The sequence below is a fragment of the Pipra filicauda genome, unplaced genomic scaffold, assembly GCF_003945595.2.
Source record: "Pipra filicauda isolate LSUMZ 115617 unplaced genomic scaffold, ASM394559v2 scaffold6_size6359152_pilon, whole genome shotgun sequence".
In the NCBI taxonomy this organism is placed as follows: domain Eukaryota; kingdom Metazoa; phylum Chordata; class Aves; order Passeriformes; family Pipridae; genus Pipra; species Pipra filicauda.
The window spans coordinates 2,777,907-2,797,909 of NW_024104865.1; the positions used below are offsets into that span (position 1 = coordinate 2,777,907).

Genomic DNA, 20,003 nt, shown 5'->3' on the forward strand with positions numbered 1-20,003 from the left:
CGGCGGCAGCGCGGGGCCGGGCGGGGCGGGCGCGGTGTGCCCGCGGTGCTCTGGTGGCAGCGGCGTCGCCCCGGCCGCCGTCCCCGCCGCAGCCTGAGAGGCGCTGAGGAGAACGGGAGGTTTTTGGAAGAGGCGCGGAAAGGAGCCCGGGCTGACCGCCGGCCCCGCCCGCAGGCTCACGCCATGCTAAGGGCGCTTCCCCGTCCCTGAGGAGAGGCGAAGGGGCGGCCGGGGACGGCGGCGGCGCGGTTGCTAAGGTAATGGGAGTGGGCTGCTCTCCTTGCCGCTGTTTTCCTGCTTATCCGCATTTGTATGGCGAGCGGTTGCCGGTCGGCTCTGCCCTGGCAGCGGGATACCGGTGCTGGTCCCGCCGCGGAGAACGGAGCCCCGAGCCCCGGCGGGAGCGGCTGCGCGGGCGGCGCCCGGGTGGGAGGTCGCTCCCAGTCGGGAGTAGCGGACAGGTGCAAGGCGGGGTGTGTGTGTGTGTGCGTGTGTTTTCGGGGGGAGGCTTCGGAGAAGGACGAGAAGGAGCAAGCACTGGGGTACAGCTTGAAGGGGGAGCTGGTGCCCTGTGGGAAAACTTGGAAACTGTTTCGCTTCGGTAGCGTATGGCAATAATACACTTCCATCCGCTGACAAAGTGCGTTTGCATGAAGACAGATCGGTGTGTGAGAGTAAAGCTGCCAGGCACTCTGCTTCCAGAGCCTTCATCTCCTGTGACACTAAAAGCATCTTCTTAGTCACTAGCTGTGATGGCATAAATAGAGGAGTAGGTTGCGGTGCCAGTAAGAAGCTTCAAGTGTTTTTCTCTGAAGAAGATGCAGATTTTTGTATAGATACCGGTACGCTGCCCTTATACGCTGCAGACATAATAGCAGACAGGGCTGCCGCTCCAAGGAGCTGACTGCGTCTGTGACTCGGAGCTTGGCGTCCCGTTTGCATCGGCGCTGCCCTCGCTGCCGATCGGAGCCCTTGCTGGGACGGCCTAGGTAAGTCGGGGCTTCCTTCAGCTGACCTGCAAGGGACTTGCCAGAACGGCATCCCAGTTATAGTCTGCGTGCTACAGAGCAGCATGACGCTTTCGAATGCTTCCCTGAAATTAAAGATAGGCATAATTGCTTTTGATTGTTTTTTATTTGCTGACTGCCAGTGTGTAAAGATTGGAAAGCAGGAAAATCTATCTTTGCTAAATAAAGTCATACTGTAAAACTAACCTTTGTGTCAGTGTGTTACGATAGATACTGGTGGTTTCCTACCCCAAAGAAAGCTACGTTTCATTTGTGTTTGTGTGTTTGTGAGCTGTGAGTGTGAAAAGCGCTTTGTAAAGGTATAGTGATTTTTGTAATTGCTTGCTGAAGAACATAGTGAAAGAGGTTAACTGTAGTTCAAAGCTTTGGGGATTTACGACATTTAATATCATCCTAAATATTCTCCAAGTCCAATGGGGTTTATTTTGAAGTGGAAGGTTGTGTATATTTGATTTAATAAATTTCTTTTTTTAATGCCAGATTTATTCTAATTTTGCAGATTGCAAGAACTAGCAATTATTTACTATGTTATGATCCATAATACTTTCTCACCAGCTGATTTGGAACACTTGCACTATATTTCCTTGTAAATCTGCTTTAAAAAGAGGTTGGATGCTTGAGAACAGTTATTGACTTGGGGGCATGTGGTTACAAGCACGGAATAATAGCGTTCATTGCTTGAATATGCGTGTGAAATGCTGAAGAAACTGTTTAGACTCAGCCAATATTGACTTTATTTTTAGATGAGCTGTTCCTTTTTCTAATGACCCGGCTGATAGAACAACTGATGACCAACATTCCAGTTTCCTTTCTAACTGGCTACAAGTGTAGTGGAGTTTAGATAGCCCTTCCTTTTCCCATTCTGAACTCTGTTAGAAGGAGAAGTAGTTGTTTGCTACACGTCTTATACTGAGGTTTATAGTAATAGATGTTTGAAGATTACTGTTCACCTACCTGACTGACTTTTCTGGTTTTTTTCTTACTACCCGTCCCTTCTAAGTAAAGGCGCAATAAGAAGCTGCTTATAGTCATTGTCAACGCCACTTGCCTTAGTTTCTCTCTGACAGTTCCCATGATGCAGATATCTGTTTTAATCAATGATACTTGAGGATAAGAGGAAAAGGTATGTCCTCTTGAAGCAGCAGTTACCTCCTTGCTAACCACTTCCAAGGTGGTTTCAGTGTCTAGCATGGAATTCTGGTGGAGCACACTGGTATGGCAGAGGTGAGCAGAGCACTTTTAATTTATGGGAGTAACTCTCCTTTTGTTAATGTTTCTGAGGCAGCTGGAGGAAGGCTGAGTTTATGGACTGGAAATGCTAGGCTCTGTTGTTGTCCCTTCGAGCAGCCAAAAAGGGGAGAAAAGGAGAGGGCAGTCCTGTCCCAGCAGACTGCAGCAAACTAACAGATGGCGGGGAAAGAGAAGAAGCTGATGTATGTGGAGTAGCGGGAAGAGAAAATAGCTGCAGTGTGTCATTTTAACATGTACGTTAGGATGCTGTTAGTTACTCTGTGGTAAAACTTCGGAATCTTGCAGTGCCACGGCTCTGCAAGATTCTAACAGGAATACAACGTTGTTGTGGGGTGGTTACTTTTTTTCTCTCCTTTGTAATGAGTCCTCAGCTTTTCAAGAACGAGGATAGCTAACCTGGAGGCTTTGGCCAGGTATACCTGTGATATTTAAATCAAACACTGCAGTTGTAAAGTGGCAGAAGAACAAGAACAAGCTGCTCTTCCCTTGCCCAATGTTAGTTTTGCCCTTATGATGGGCTGTTGTATTGTTTGTGCTTATCACCTGAAGCTTCAGTTGCATTTCTGCAAGCACACGTGGACGCTCTAGGGGGGAGATTGTAGAAACAAACAGGTCCACTTCACTAAGCAGTACTGGACTGTTCCAGGGGACAAATATTGCACCTAGTTGTTGGAACTGAAATGCTCCTGGTTCCTTATGGGACTCTTATCAACTTCTTCATGACTGCATTATTATCTGTGTCAATTCATACCACAGTATTAAAATTAAAAAGAAAACCTGGGTACAATAAGAAAATTACGTTGATGATTTGGGTGTTTCTTGATGTCATACTTTGAGCTGCTGTCACCAGTGTGGTGTAAGACAGCACTCTGCCACGTGAAACAAAATGTAAGCGAGAGATCATGGGCCAGTGTTATTACTGAAGGTGTAGTAGTACTTTTAACCCTAAACACTTGCATCTCTGTCAGCATATCAGAGACAAGCTGACCAGAGCTGTGCTGGCCAAGCACATTCAGAAACACCTGGGTACCTGTAGGTGGTGTTGGGTATCACCTTGGACTGTTTTTGGAAGATAGTAATAGACATATCGTGGAGGGTTCTAAATTGTTGGATCACAATTTTCCTTTAATGATATATTGGCTTTTAAATTTTATAAAGAATGATATTAATGTTAGTGAATCCACAATGTTTTCTTAATCTATATGAATTTTACCATGAAAAGACGTTTCCTTGATTTCAGATGGAATAATAGCATATTGTGGTGACTGAGGAATGAACTAATTTCTGTTGTTGTGCTCTATCTATGAAGAGGAGCAAGAAAGAGGAGCTAATTTGTGTTTTACTCGTTGGTTGTCAAGCTCTAGAAAGATTGTGGAGTCGAGAGACTGCTGCTATCCACTTGTGTCGCATTATATCTCATACTATTTTTTAACATCTCTGTAGCTAGTGGCAAAGAATGTGGAGAGAAGAAAGAAAAGCAGATTAAAATTTGAGTAAGCAATAAGGTTCTGACACTTTGACGTTCTGGGAACTCTGCATTGTCATGCTGGAAACAGCTATCTCTTCCTAGACTTAGCAGCAGCAGAGTAAGGCACAGGTACTGTCCTTTGCCTACATGGGTGTGCTGGGGACCATGAGGCAATGAAGAGAAATTAGTTCTCTATTTCTGTAGGAATCTTCAGTTCCACACTAAAAACATATCCCAGTGGAAAGGGACAATATTTAATCTTTTTTTACTGTGCTTATAGAACCTGGTATCAGTGGTGAAAGGTTCACAGGGTAGTTTAAAGCTCCTCGGACTGTTTACTATAGGCCTACTGGGCTATTGGGGTGTGTGTTGAGCAAGTGGTAACTAATGGTTTGAAAGTCAAGGTTAATATGTCCAATTTGTTATGTCTCATTTGTTATATGAATGTGGGAAGTCACTTAATTTCATTGTGATTTAGTTTATAATTTCGTAAAAGAAAATATCTCTGTCACAGATAGGAAAATAGTTTCAGATTATGGGTTCACTAGTATAACAGCAAACTGGCATGGACATGTATTAGCTCAATTAAAGGAACTGTCTTTATTGGAGTATTACAGTATAACAGCAGCAGTAGTAAAGTATATTAGTATTTATGATGTATGTAGCATATATTGGTATTTATAGTAGTCCAGTTCTGGCATTTTGAAGTTCAAGTTTAGATGAACCACAGCAGTGGAATTTGTAGACTCTGCTGAACTGTATGGGAGTGTGGACTTGAGCTAGCTAATTTAGGAGTGACTTAGATGCTTTTTACATTGCAATTACTGAAGTGATTTGGGTGTAATTTGCATCTGAAAAGGATGTGTGCTGTTGTGATAAACAGGAGGGCACTGAAATCACAGTATATTGCATCATGTCCTTGAAGTAGGTGGGATGCAACCATTTGTGTTCACTTTCACTAGGGGTATTGCATGGTGCCACATCTTCAAGGACACATATGCTTTTGGGTAGTAAATTTCACATTTAGTTTGATTGCAGCATACTTGCAATTTTTCCTCCTCTTGAGATGTACAACCAGCAAGAACTCTCAGCACTTTGGGGTGCTTTAAATGAGATTGTGCAGTCGCCGATCAATGCAGGGGTGGATTAGTCTATCAGCTTGCATAAGATTGCTTGAAGGGAGCTTCATTTTAGCAATCTCTGTTTGAAACAGGGAGTTTAAGTGAAGTAAATCTGAATTTGGAATCTAACAGACACTGAGGCCTGTGGTTTTTTGTTTGTTTGTTTTATTTTAGTATTTTCTTGCCAGTCTGTATTAAAGCATCCATTATTTTGTGCTTCTCATTCAGTTGTATCTTTGAATCAATTTTCTTCAGTTGTTTTCAGCTTACTAGGTACAGTGTAAAATACAAAATGCAGCCCATCCCCCAGAAGTAGCTTACTGTGGTTGCAATTAGTATTTTCTATGGTACGTAAAGTGCAAGGCACTTGCAGAGATGGTGTCTGATGGACCAACTTCATAGAACAGGATGCTCTTAGTACACCTTAACTGACCTAATGCAAAATGATTTTTCAAAGATGGCTTTATCCTGGAGAATGGATTAGAAGTCTACCCTCAAGCTCTGTATTATCAGTGCAGTTACTCATTTTCCGCAGGGAATGATTCTGGCCAATAAGTTGGCATTGTTGCAAAAAGCCAAAATACAGCTTCAGCTCTCTGCTTTGTAACTGCTTTTTACAGGCTGATAGTGCGTTGTAAATACTTCTGTAGCTTGAGATCACCAATTCACATGAAGTTCAGAGTTGTGCTATATCTATCTCTTCACATTTCTAAATTTCAATAGCACTGACACTTGCTTTAGTGAAATATTCAACATATATTTGCTATTACATTCTTTGCAGCTATCCTTGGTACCAGCGTTTTGGCTCAGAGCCTTTCTAAGAGCCCTTGCACTCACACCAGTATTATTTTATTGGAAGGGAGATTGATTACAGGTAAATACTGCATTTCTTTTTGAATTCTTTGGAAGAGGGGTGGATGTATTGGAGGCAGTTTCTTCCTGGGTACAACATTGTTCTGGTCCATTAAAAGTAAATTTAGCATGCAAGTGCCCATTTTAATGATTGATTTCATAAAGGGAAAAAATTGCCTAGTTAATCAGCCATTCTTTGTCAATATTTGCTACCATCCACCCCCATACCGTTTTTCCTTCTGGTTATTTTGCTCTCCTTATTTATCTGTCAGATACTATATTGAGAACTCTGAAAGTGGGAAAGTTCTTCCTGTTAAGTCAGCAATGCTTCCAGCACACCTTGGGGTGGACAGACCAGAAAACAGGTAGGGTATATTTCTTTATTTAAAACAAAAAAGAGAGAATACCTTTAATTTGGCATCAGGGAAGTCAGGACTTACTTAGTGTCAGATGCCAAGAAAGTTACTTTATATTGGCTTCCACTCCTAGATTTCCTGGTTGTAGCATCCAGTTGCAGTCAGTATTTTCAGCATTCTAAAATAGCTACAAATATCTGCAGATTTAGAAATACATAAAATGGAAATGGAGTGTGGCATCATGAGGAAAGGACAGGAAAGTAATCCACTTCAGTGGTTTACCAAGAAGCAATCTGATCATCTACCACGTGATTGAGGCAGATCACCAGTGGCTAACACAAATGAAACAACTGGAATTGTCCATCCTTAGTGTCGTCTGTTAGTTGCGTGACAGGATGAGCACCATCACAGGTGTCTCGGAGAGAAAATTGCTCAAGACTATGGAGAACACCCTTTTTGGAAGTGGTACAAGACCTTGGTGACCCCTGGTAAGCAATATTCTGCTTAGACTACCACATTGTGAATATTTGTTCTTTTTATTAATGGACATACATAATTGGGAACAGCAAGTGATTGGAGAGAAGTACCTACAGAATGCTCACATTGGATTACACAGGGGGCTGAGTTTAAATTTGCAGACTGTATATGTCTGCAGGAAGCCAAATAGCTTGGATTGACACGTCTGAGAGCTAGTTTGGTCTAAATGATGGCCTTGTCCACACTGCACATCCTTGGCCAGAGGGGTCTCAGACCTCTGGCCCCCAGATGGTATTCCCTGTGGCCTGAAGATACAATGATCATTGTGTATGGTTTTTTTCCAAGCACAATGTTTAATAAAAACTGTGAGACTGTCCTGCAGCTGACCAGAAGGATGAGGTTATGCATTGCAGGACTTGAGACATGCTGGGAAGCTGTATGGTGTTGCAGAACCTATTGAGAGACTGATGCAGGAATGGCTAAGTAGGAAGCCAAATCCTGTATAAGACCATCCATGCTGATGCTCTGGAGCAAGTACTAGTGGTGGAGATCTGTGTTCCCAGACCTACGTCCCCTTAGGTTTGGAGCTCTCCCAAAGAGAGATCAAATTAGCGATTGAGCACTGTGGGTGATCAGGAGCCCAGAGCTTGCTCCCTGCCCTGTGTGGAAACATAGACATATCTGTAGGATGCTTTCAGGCAAATATTCCACAGGAGAAGCACTTAGTTATGCAAGGGGACTGCACCTTTAGAAAATGTCTGTAAGAGTAGTAGAAACTGGAAATCACAGCCTTCATCGGGATCCCAGTTTCTCTAAAGAGAAGAAGAAGGGAGTGTCTGGAATTAGGTCCTTTCTTCTTGCTCTGTCAGAGTGAGGCAGAAGAGTTTCTGCTTGTTCACTAGCCTAGATGGATACTTGCCTTTCATCCTGACAGTTGCAGAATGAGAGTGTTGAGCTCTACTGTTTCAGCACAGGGCTCCCTGTGAACTGGTATCTCAGAAAGAGGAGGAATAGGGTCCTTTAGAGTCCTTGAATTCTCCCAGTGTGTACAAAAATGCTTTCCCACAAACAAAGAGGAATTTGGCAAAAATTTGAACATTAAGTGCAGTTGCTAGAAGTGTTTATACTTCCTTCCTTAAAAAAGGCAGTGCATTGAGTATTGTTGATAGTACTCCAATGCTCAGCACTTGCAAGGAGGGGCAAAAGGTCTGGGATGATCTTCTACTAGGAAACTATTTTCAGAGTAACTTCCATTACAATTTGATGTCCTAAACAGTCATTGGAAGGATTTTAAGATGCTTTGGGAGCTGTACTTCAGTGATAGAAAGCGGACTTCCTTTGCTGCCCCTTTATGCAGGGGAGCAGTGCTGTGCTATCCAGAGTGGCACCAGACTGTTCAGTCTGTCACTGCTGACTGTGGTGTGGCTCCCTCCGTGGGGACACCCTGCCCCTGTTTCACTAGCCCTTATGTCCTCCTCATCTGGCTCAGGGGAGGAACATGCAGAATCTTGACCTGCTGGGCACAGTGGTCAGCGGTGCCTTGTTAACACCAGCATTTCCTCCTCCTCACCAGTAAGTGAAGTGGTGGAGATGGTGGAGTTTTGATCTCAGCTCCAGTCTTCCTGGCTTTTGCTCCATTTGGTTAGGTGTTGTATCATTTCCTCTTTGGAAAGTTACTTTGCTAATCATGCAGGTTTAATTGTGAAGGAGGAGTAGAGGTGAACTGTGCAGTGCTTGGACTGAGCTACACCAGTCGAAAGCAGAGTCTATCCCAGCCAGGGCCTGGGGATCCTCTGGTTGATGTATTCACCTTGGTCAACAAGATCACTTCTATGATACGCTGTATGTTGTCCTCTAGTATACACACCTTGCTTGGCATGCCCAAGTCCTGGTTTAATGAATAATAATTAACCAGAAAAAGAACATGAAGGTAAGTTTCTTCGCAGTGCAATTTTAAAGAGATTTATGTAATGGATGAGAAATATCAACCTAATACTAATGGGTTCTAATTGAATTCAGAGTAAGTAATTTTTCCTTCCCTGTCCCTTCCCTCCTGTAACCTTAATAACATGACCTATTTGATCTAAATATTCTAGCAGAATAGGTAGGGATTTTTCCTATGAGGTAATTATCAGTTCAGCAAATCATGTGGTTATATGATTTCTCAAGTGTGTGAAAAATCATGTAGTCTAGTTGTATTTCACTAATTAGAAAAAAATTAACTAGGTATTAATGATATGAAGTTATATTTTACTCTGTGACTGTGTGCTAAAGCTCTAAATCTCTCATAATTTGACATTAATACTACATGTCAGTTATAAGCTGCCCTTGAAATTAATTACATAGCATAAAGGTAATTTCCATTTATTGTCACTCAGAAGTGTATTTCAGCTGAGCAGTGCTGATAGATATCTACATTGGAATTCATTTAGTATATTCTGTCTTCTGGGATGTAGTTTTTCCATACTATAACAAACTTTATTTTTATCTCAGATGTTCAAGAAATCTTTTGCACTGCAAATTTTGCTTATTAGGTTGACAGCTTATCTAATAAAATAAAGAATGAAAGTTGATATATGAACTTGTGTTGTTAAATTCAGGTGATATTTTCAAGAAATTGTTTCACAGAATTTCTTCTCACTTTGTATTTCTTCTTTCTTTCTCTGTTATGTATAAAACCCAGATCTATAAGGACTCCTAGATGGGCTGATTTCTACGAAACACATGGGGTAGTGTGTCTGTAAGAGATTTCTTAGAGCAATCTTGTTTACAATAGTATTTTCTTACAGCAGTCAAGGTGTTTGAGGACACTAATGGGAATCTCCTAAATTAGTGTTAAGCTGTTTGTGTTGAATTTACATATACAGAGAGATTAAATGCTGACAGTATTTATGGATTAAAATGTAAAAGTTGTTGTCTTTGAAATTTTATCATTACACTTCTGTATCAGAAACTCTAAAGAGATGAACTGTGAAAAAAATTATTTTCTTGCTTTCGGAGCATATATTTAATTGGTTATTTCAGTTTAAAGTTCACCGATCCTTTTCTGACATATGGGAGCCATATTTCGTTGCAGCTTCTGGGTTTTGGGAGGGTGTTAGGACTCTGATCAGATAAGAGAGAGAACTCCTGCTGTGACTCATTTCACTTTGTCAGTGGCTGCCTGTCTAGTCCAGTGTGCTTATGTTTCTTGGGGTAAAAGCAGATGTGCTCTATAATAAAGAATAAAATATAAAAAGGAAAAAATGAGTGAGAAGCAAATGTACCCTCTTTTTTTAGCATATTTTTGGGAGTACTTTTTAAATGCTTAATAGGCCATCTTTTCCATAAACAAGAAGTTGAAGACTGCTGATTTCCTCCTTGTGCATGGCAGTGAGAAAATGGTTACACAAATGGTTTTCAATATTCTTTTTTTTTTCATTTTCAATCACTTTAACTGCTGAGGAGTCCAGAATACTGCAAGTATTGCTATTGTCAGAAAAACAGCTGTGGGAAAACAGCATCTCTGAATGTAAAAGTTGGAATTTAGAAGCCATTTATTTTTTTAAGAGATGCATTTGTATCTAGATTTCTGGTGTGTGGATGCAGGCTGGTATGAGTTAGCCCCTGATAATACAGCAAACTGCCTGTCGGAGGGAGGGGCTGAAGTACTCCAGGTAGTAATTGCTGAAGCTCTTAGCTGGAGGCTGTGTGTGACTACTTCTAATTTTTTTGAAAGCCTAAATAAATTGTTTGTTTTCCTTCTTCTCGGCTAAGTGTAGCTGAAATTTCTTTATAAGACCAAGCTGGATTCACTTCTGGCTGATGCATCAGAAACATGTGCTTAGAGGAAGGTTGAGAGGGCAAACTGTTTTTCAGTCTCTGTAGTGTCGTAGGGTTGACTTTCTGCTTGCATTTGAGTGGATGGGGCTGACATGAAAAAATGTGTAGAAAGAATAGATTTTAGTCTGATTCCTTCACACCAGGCTACGAGGCTTTATTGGTTTGTTTTTTATCAGAGAACTGTGCAAGTCAGATATGGACTTTCACATGCAATTATAATAATAAAAGAGTTGCAAATGCGGCATGTTAACATAGGGTTAGGGTAAAAAACCCTTTACTTTGAACATGAACAATTTCATTTGTGTTTGCAGCTAGTAGCCTGCATCACTGGAGCACTAACTCTGTGTTCTCTACCCTTCTCCCTGGCGTTCTTTTCCCTGGCAAAGACGGAGAGGTGCTTTCTTGGGGCTATTCCAAAATTGCTCCTTGGTCAGAAGTGTTATTGCCTTGTAGCCAGTGGTTTGTTTGTGTTCATTGGGTGTTAAGTCAGTGCCACAATCCTCAGGCTAGTGAGAATGCCCCATTTGAGAATTGGCTTGAGGTCAGACTTTAGTATGGCAGGAGTACAGGAAAGCAATCCAGGAGGTTCTTGGAAAGCATTGACTGTAACTTTCTGATACAGGTGGTGGAAGAACCAATGAGGAAAGGTGTGCTGTTGGACCTTATACTAACTAAGAAGGAAAGTCTGGTTGGAGATGTGAAGATTTTGGGCAACCTTGGCTGTAGTGACCACAAAATTGTGGAGTTCAGTATCCTGCTAGGAGGAAGCAGAACAATGAGTAAGATTGCAGCTCTGGACTTCAGAGGAGCTAATTTTGGCCTCTTCAGGGGCCTTCTTGGAAGAATCCTGTTGGAATGTGCTAATGGGAAGAGGGGTCCAAGAGAGATGGCCAGTATTCAAGGATCGCTTCCTCCACACTCAAGACTGGTGAATCACCAACCCTAGGGAGAAGGTGTGGAGGAAGGAAGACTTTCCCTTGATTGAGGAGGATTGGTTTAGAGACCATTTAGTCCAACTTGACATCCACAAGTCTGTGGGCCCTGATGGGATGCACACATGAGTGTTGAGGAAACTGGCAGATAGCATTGTTAGGCCACTCTCAATCATGTTTGAAATGTCATGGCAGTCAAGAGAGGTGTCCAAGGACTGGGAGAAAGCAAATGTCACCCCAGTCTTCAAAAAGGGCAAGAAGGAGGACCCAGGGAACTACAGACCAGTCAGCTTCACCTCAGTCCCCAGAAAAGTGATAAAATGGCTTAACTTGGAAGCCATCTCTAAGCATGTGGAAGACAAGAAGGTGATCTGGAATAGTCAGCATGGATTCACCAAAGGGAAATCATGCTTAACCAACCTGATTGCCTTCTACGATGGGACAACTGTCTGGATAAGTGAGGGGAGAGGAGTGGATGTTGTCTACCTGGACTTCAGCAAGGCTTTTGACACTGTCTCCCATGACATTCTCACAGGCAAGCTCAGGAAGCGTGGACTGGACGTGTGGACAGTGAGGTGGTTTAAGAACTGGCTGAATGGCAGCTCTCAGGGAATTATGATCACTGGCACAGTCTGGTTGGAAGCCTGTCACTAGTGGTGTCCCCCAAGGATCAGTACTGGGCCCAGTATTGTTTAACTTGCTCATCAATGACTTGGATGAAGGGACAGAGTGCCTCCAGCAAGTTTGCTGATGATGCAAAACTGGGAGGAGTGGCTGATTCCCCAGAATGCTGTGCAGCTCAACAGAAAGATCTCGGCTTGTTGGAGGGATGGGGAGAGAGGAACCTTTTGAAATTCAACAAAGTATGGAGTCCTGCTCCCGGGGAAGAATAACCCCATGCACCAGTACAGGCTGGGGTCTGACCTGCTGGAGAGCAGTGCTGTGGAGAAGGACCTGAGGGTCCTAGTGGACAACAAGCTGTCTATGAGCCAACACTGTGGCCAAGAAGGCCAATGGAATCCTGGGCTGCATTAGGAAGAGCGTTGCCAGCCGGTCGAGGGATGTGATCCTGCCACTCTGTTCACCCCTGGTGAGGCCACATCTGGGGTCCTGTGTCCAGTTCTGGTGTCCTCAGTACAAGAGATGTGGAGCTTCTGGAGCAAGTCCAGCAAAGGGCTACGAAGATGATTAGAGGACTGGACCATCAGTCTTACGAGGAAAGGCTGAAGGAGTTGGGCCTGTTCAGTCTCAAAAAAAGATGACTGAGGGGGGGAGATCTCATCAATGTCTAAGTATCTGAAAGGAGGGTGTCAAGAGGACAGAGCCAGGCTCTTCTCAGTGGTGCCAAGCAGTAGGACAAGAGGCAATGGGTAGAAGCTGAACCACAGGAAATTCCACCTGAATATGAGGAAGAACTTCTTTATTACGTAGGTGACTATGTACTGGAACAGTTGCCTAGAGCAGTTGTGGAGTCTCCTTTTCTGGAGATACTCAGAAACCATCTGTACACAGTTGTGAGTAATGTGCTCTAGGAGACCCTGCTTGAGCCAGGACGTTGGACTAGATGACCTCCAATACTCTTCCAACACCAACCATTCTGCGGTTGTGTGAAGCAGTCCTGCATCACTGGGTGCTGAGCTCCACTCAACTCCCGTATGTTAAAAAGCACAGGTGTAATGGGATCCTTGGGACCCAGCATTGCTGTGCTTTCACCTTGAAGAGCCAAGAACATGCCCTTGTCATATCACTGCCTTATTTTATCTGTAGTCTTTTTTTCCTGTAGAATACTATCTGAGAAATGATTATGTGGTTTTTGTTTTTGTTTTTTTAAAAAAAGCAATCTATAAGAAAGAGAAAAAAACTTGGACAATGGTCAGAGCCGTCACAATTCCTCAAAGGCCCTGACTTGGCCTGCTAAGGCCCATCTCAGCAGCAGCAATGCTTGGGCTGTGTGGAGGGGATGTCCACACTTGTCTCTGCTCCAAGGTGCACCTCAGTCCTACCTTGTCTCCAGCCTTGTTCTCTGAGATGTCCATCTTGCTGTCGCTCCTGCAAAGCAGCTCCTGCTGCTCCTGTCTGAAATCCAGTAGGAGATGCTGGGCACTAGTGGGAATCACTTTTGCAAATTTCTATCTTCCAACAACAGGTTGGTCCATTTGTATTGATTACCTTATGTAAACCTTCAAAGACAATCGGTGGCTCCTTCAATGTCACCATGAACAGCATGCAAGCTACTGCTGCACTTGTACAAGATGTTATTGTCTTGTTGCACTAGAGTAGATGAAAAGCTTCAAGAATTGCTATGGGGGAAAATCCTGAAGTATCAGAAAAGATCAAGTGAGCTGACAGTATAACAAGAGAACAGAATTTGTAAATGTGGACGTTCAAAGTGAATAATGCAATGAGTGAAGCGCAGCTAAGTAATGCTGCAGAGGGCTTTTCGATTAGAAATTGTAATTTTGCTCTTTAAAGATCATTGCTCAATTGAAAGTTAATTGTAATTGTTTTCTTTTAAAGTATGCTTATAAAATCTCACATATAATGTAAGCGGTGAATGTGGTCTTTATATATTGCAGGTGAAACTGAAACTCGGGTGACTTGACATATGCTTTCAACTCTGCTTTGTAATTGCCTTCAAAAAGTTACATAAAATCTCTACCCTGTTCTTGATCCATTCAACTGAGTGATGATAACCTCGAGCCTAATTCTTCAGTGTCTTGAAATCATGACTAAGCAATGTTGTGAAAATGCACATTAGTGTAAATAATTCAAAGTGCTATAATTTGAAAATGCTTTACGCTTCAACATTTGTGCTATTTGATTGTTTTTGCATCTAATAATCTTGCTTAGAGAATTTATTATGTTTCCTTTTTAGCTCATGACCTGGCACAACAGTACAGTGTTTGGGCTTGTAGAAAGCCATGAGGTTTAATAGGGGTAAATATAAATTTATTTCCTTTAAATATAAAACAGCATCTAAATTGGTCTGAATATGCCTTGAAAAGGTGATTTGTATATATATTATTTAATTTGAGCTTGAACTCTATTACTGAATTTCAAAATTGGTATGTGCATGTACAAATGCATTTGTGCCCACTTGTGTGTGTGTGTGCACTCGTACTTTATATAGGAAATGAAGGAATCTGGATTGATGTAGATTATTAAACTTTGGTGTCTTTTATGTCTTGCTTAAAGGGGTATCTCAGCTGCTGTGGCTTCAGTGGAGGATGCCACATTACAACTGTAGCATTTTCACTGTGGAGAATAGGACAGAGCTGGGATGCAGTCTGAGCTTTTCTGATTCTGGCTCTTGACTTGTCCTTGGGAGCTGATAACTGACAGCTAGAATGGCTCAGGGCTGTACTATACATATAATTGTATGCTGTGTATGTATATTATATACTGGGGCACTTTGTCGCCTGTGGCAATGTGAAAGTAGGTAGAGGAAGGAATAGGAAAGTACCTTCCATAAGTAAGAGAGAGAGTTTAGTGGTGAACTGTGTTTTAGAAATGAATGTGTAGATTATGCTTGTGTGAACATAGGTGCTTTTTTTGTCTTAGTTTTTAATAAAATATGTTGAGATGGGACGTTTCAGTACTTCCAATGTTAAAGAAATTGAACTTGTCAGGCAGCTTTAGTGCCAGTGTCTGTACGAGGCAATGTTACTTCTAAGGGTAGGAGAGGTCACCAAACAGCTCCACAGCAGCCTTTAATTTGAGATGGAACTTGTCAAATATTCTGGTGGAAATAAAATTTAAAATATAACATTTGACTTAGAATTTGAAGTGCCTTCCCTGCACCAGGCCCCTTTTTTCCTTTATTCAGACTGATGCTGTTGCCTCAAGCCTGGCCTGACCTGGAGGAGATGAGGCAGCAGTTCTGTGCTTTTAGAAGATAAGGAGTATTACGTGCGGTAGTCTGCCTGTCCTGCTGCCTGTTCCCAGCTGTGTCATGAGAAGAGATGAGAGACACTGCTTACTCTGAGCAAGCAGCCGTTCCTCCCTGGAACCTGGCTGCTGCTCTGGGGTTGCAGAGAGCCGTAAATGACTTGAAGTATCTGCAGGCGACAGTCGGCAGTGTGACTGACAGTCTGCTTAACCCCCCAGCTGCACTGGGGTTTACTCTGCATCACAGCAAGCTCTTTATCCTTCTTGGCTTTTTGTCTGCAGGTACTCCAAAGATTCTATAAAAGTCAAAGCTGCTTGTGCTATATAGCAAGGAAAGGAAGTATGAAGTATTAATTGGACTTTCGCTGAATGATAAAAGATCAAAATGGGGGAAGAAATGTGTGTGTGATGACCCAAACCACAGCTGTATGTGACTTGGTGGTCCTGGTTCTTGGGGCATTATCCAGTAGACAAGACAGTTCTGACACAGTGTGATAAATTCCTGCATGGGTTGAAGTCTGGAGTGTGATTACCTCTGTCTGCCTGCCTTGGAGGTGTCCTTGCCATGCTCCAGTGCAGCCTGAAGCGATGCTGACTTTTGCTCCTGTCCTTGCAGTTTGAGCGACAGGAGGCAAACATGGCCCAAGTGCCCGCTGATCCGAGTAGTGCGGAAACTGCTGACCCAGAGGAGAGTTCTCCAAATATGATAGTCTACAGAAAGGTAAGGATTTGGAACTGTTTGCAAAAATCCCTTCTCTATGTGTAAAAGGATCCCATGCCTCTTTTGAAGTTAGAAGTATGTTTCAGAAGGCTTGGAGTTTTCAGAAAAGGAGGTATTTAAAACTACAGCATTTGAGAGCTTGAAAGCTGTATTCTGCTCGGTGAAAGCATTTAAGCTTGTTAGTATAAAATATTTGACAAAAAACTAATAACTTAAATTTTGTAACTTTTTGTGAATAGCTGTGATATGACTTTAACTAGTCTTTCAAGATTACCAAAGCTAGCTAAAATAATTGTGCATACCTTTCAAGTTTTATCACACTAAGCATAAAGCAGCTGCCGTACAACAATCTTTTAGTACATTTTTTTCTGTTTTCATATTTTGATTCTTCACAGTTTTGATTCTTTCACAGTTTGATTCTTTGCAGGTGGTTGTTCTTACTTCCTATTGCCTTGCTTAAATGAAAAAAAGAGAATTTTCTCAAGTGCTGGGGAAAAATGAATTAGAGAAAGGTACACTAAAAGCAATATCAAGGAGCATTCTTTCACCATGGTAAAATATGTTATTCTGAAGTATGTTGGAGGCAATATAAAAGATGAAGGAAAGCAATCTATGCAATGCCATTTGCTATGGCATTGTTTTATTGTGGGGTCGGTGTATCCGTTAGCTTTGAAATTGAGTCTTTTTATAGTTCAATGAAATAATGTAAATATCTTTTATTTAGCCTGCAAAATATTTCTTATGTAGTATGAAAAAGTGCTGTATAGTTCTGACAAAAAGAAAATGTCTTATAAAGCTTAAGTAAGCTACCATTCTGTTAACTTAAGAGCTACAATGGTAGCTCAGATCAAGTTTCCTTTTGTAGAATGATCCTGGATAAAATTACTGAAATGGGGTATGTGCTTGCGTGACTGCAATCCTGATGACTTTCATATGCTGAGAAAATACTTTAGGTTTCGTATAGAGCATAAGTTGTTTAAAGTGTTACTTTTTGATAACCATAGTTTTGGTTTAGGTGTTCCGTATTTGGTTTGGAATCTGGAATTGTTAACATGGGAAAATTTTCTGGGTAATGCGTAGGCTTGTTTGTTTTGAATGTGTTATGAACACACTTTGGCTGCTAATTTGGAAGTAGCAGTAGTCGGTTAGTCAGATTATTTTTTTAAAACCTGTTTGCTCAGAGGTCCAACACTCCAGCAGGTTGAAGTAGATATGGAGTATGAAAGAAGTGTTTGGTTGCGTGATCTAGAATTAGGGCATTAAATCTGTGACTCTGCAGAGTATCCACTTACTTGTTCTTGAAAACATGGTTTTATTTGTGTGCCTCACTTTCTATTAATCTTATGGCATTTCTACTTAAGGATTTCTCTATTTCTTTGCCTTTTTCTGTTTCATTTTTGTCACTGTAGAATAGAGCTTGAGAGTTATCAACAGCTTGAGTGGTATCAACAGGGAACATACTCATACCATTTGATTCATCTCTCCTTATTGGTGTTCCTCAAATGTATCAGCCTTTCATAATGCAGTCATCTGTCAAAATACATAGTTGTCTTTTAGAATAGCATGTCCCATGCATTGTGCAGTAATACTGTATTTTGCATTGTCAATGTTAAGCTAACGCATGTCTGTCAGGTTTTTGTTGCTTTATAAAAAGGGTTAATATCACCTATTCTTCAGAGTAATATTCCATTGGTAATTAACTTTCTAAAGTTAATTTATGTTATTTTATAATATAATTTATATGATAAATTTATGTCTAAATTTATGTTATTTCTGGTGTTAGTATTAGATATTATTTGTTATTCTGATATTAGTTTGATAGTAGTTAGATGTATCAGTAATGCATCAATTATATGTTCCCTAGTGCTGAAAAATCATATGCAAAATCTGAGACAAGACTTTTATGCTTTTGATTATCTCTCTCCAAATGAATGTTTAGCTCTTCATCTCTCATTTCCTTTCAAATGACTTGATTGCTAGTAATGAATGAGAAAAACACTGCACTGGACTCCCTGAAATATTGAACACAATCTGCTGGAATACTGTACAGTTCAGAATTGGTGTTGTGTCACAGTAGAAGAAAAAATTTGCTTCTCACAGCAGGGATCCTGAGATGCAATTGTTGATACCCCTTAGGAAGAATAAATAGGAGTGGGTTTCAATAATGGGACCACAGTAAATCCTGCTGTAAGTGTGAACTATTTTCTTGCTTATCATAACTGTCACATTTGTGGGTTTTGAGGGAGGAAAACCCGGCAAGTAGAACCCCGAATTGTTCATACTTTCTTTACTGAGAGTCACTGGAGTCTATTTGAAGCTGATATACCAAGAGGGTGGTTGTAGCCTGGTTTTCTTTATAGTCACTAACAAGAGATAAACACATTTAAAGGACAAATAAGACCTTAGGTGGTACTGAGTGTCCCTTTGGAGCAACCTCTCTTTGTTTTGTTTATGGAGAAAAGCCTAGAACAGGCTGTGCTCTTTATTTAGGTAGGTAAAACTAAGTGGGATGGGTTTTGGCTGTGCAGAACAAAATAAACTAATTTATTTTGACTCAAATTGGTTCATGATATTCTCTATGGACTCCTGCAAGCAAATGGATTCTAACTGCTTTGATTGCTACAGCAGATGGTCTCAATAAGATAAGTCTTATTTTCTTCTACCTTCAGTGTTAACCTTTTGGGGGTTGATATTTATCCGTTTGTGAGGCATGTTACTTTTTAATCCAAAATATTCAGTGTTGCCTCACTGTTTTGGAAGACACCTGTGTGTGAATTAGTGTAGATGCACTTGTTAGTGCTGGTAGTGTTTCAAGTATAATTTGCCTCACCCTACCCTTGTTGAAATGAATTGTACCCTAAACTACATGAGCTGTATTGACTAGGTCTCCAGTGACAATCATGGGTACCTAGTACCTAGCTGTCAGGTACTTATGTCATATGGTAGACATCTATAATTAAGCAAGCTGCATTCCACTCTTTGGACTTGTGCTTCTTCTCTCATCTGTCTGTATGTCTCAGTGCTGAGCCCTAAGCTGGTTATACAGCTATGAGTAGTGCTGCAGCAAGGATGTGCTGTAACTTACCTCGTGTGGCGTAGTGATACCTAATGAAAAATGTAAGGATGCTGCAGATACTGCATTGCATTTAAGTAGTGCTCTGTGAGTAAAATGTAGGAACCATGTTTTCTTTAATCAGTCTGGCCACATCTGGAGAAGATGCTAATACGTTTTTTTGATGGAATTGCTCCTGGAAGAGTGGTGCACAGTGCTTAGTCTGTTTGGAATGCGTTACCCTCCTTTCCATGGGAGCAGGGAGTGACATCCCAGTCTTCACTTAAGTCTCTGAGTGTTGTGTGGGTGCTGCAGCATGGGAGGAAAAAAATGCAACAAAAAGCCAGTGAGAGGAGAAAAAACACTCCTAGCAAACAGTAACAGAAAATATCAATTGATTTTAAATGCCTGTCACATTCCCTTGAAATCCAGCCACCCTTGATTGCCTTTCTGTCTCCCAAGTGCTGGTTACTGTGTCCCAGGGGCCCTTTGGCTTATTGTTCCAATAATCCACGTCTGAAAATTCATCTTTTACAGACAATATTGAAAGACAAATGGTTCATGGACACCTTCTGGCACCAGATCTATTAGGTAACCTATTACCAAAATAACAAAATAATTTGGCAAATCAAATCTTCTTACAGAAAGGATGGTGGAAAATTGTCATGTCACTGAAAGAAAAATTGAAATATTTAGGGTTTGACTAAAGAAGAACTAACCGAAAATACCAATAAGGAGGAGTACCTGGGGAATATAACAAGAAGGATGAAAAGACCAAAATTAAAATCTAGATTGGATAGCAAGATGTACTTGTTCCTGAGAGAGATCTCTTGTAATGGGGAAGAGTTTGCAAACTGTACTGTTTAGAGATGTTTAGAACCACTGTGAGCATATATGCTCTGAGGGGTATCAGAGGGTACTATCAAAGAAATGACCTGCATTATCTGATGATTGATTTCCATTTCTGCTTAATTTTTGCCAGACACATCTTCTACCTCTGCTTGCTAACACTGGCACTTAGCGAGTTAAATTTTG

General features: G+C 41.4%; 1 protein-coding gene across 7 annotated transcripts in view; it reads left to right on the forward strand.

The window, feature by feature from the left end:
• RGS6 (regulator of G protein signaling 6) overlaps positions 1-20,003 on the forward strand; it is a 266,750-nt gene continuing 246,747 nt past the window's right edge. Inside the window, exons 1-2 of one of the 7 annotated variants that reach the window (XM_027749251.2) lie at positions 1-257; positions 15,812-15,916. In XM_027749251.2, coding sequence (XP_027605052.1) covers positions 15,833-15,916 — 84 coding nt within the window. In that variant the 5' untranslated portion in view covers positions 1-257; positions 15,812-15,832. Of the gene's footprint in view, positions 258-393; positions 462-495; positions 990-2,176; positions 2,253-13,239; positions 13,454-15,811; positions 15,917-20,003 lie in introns of those variants that run through there. The other 6 variants (XM_039389088.1, XM_027749261.2, XM_039389090.1 and 3 more) reach the window with 6 other exon arrangements.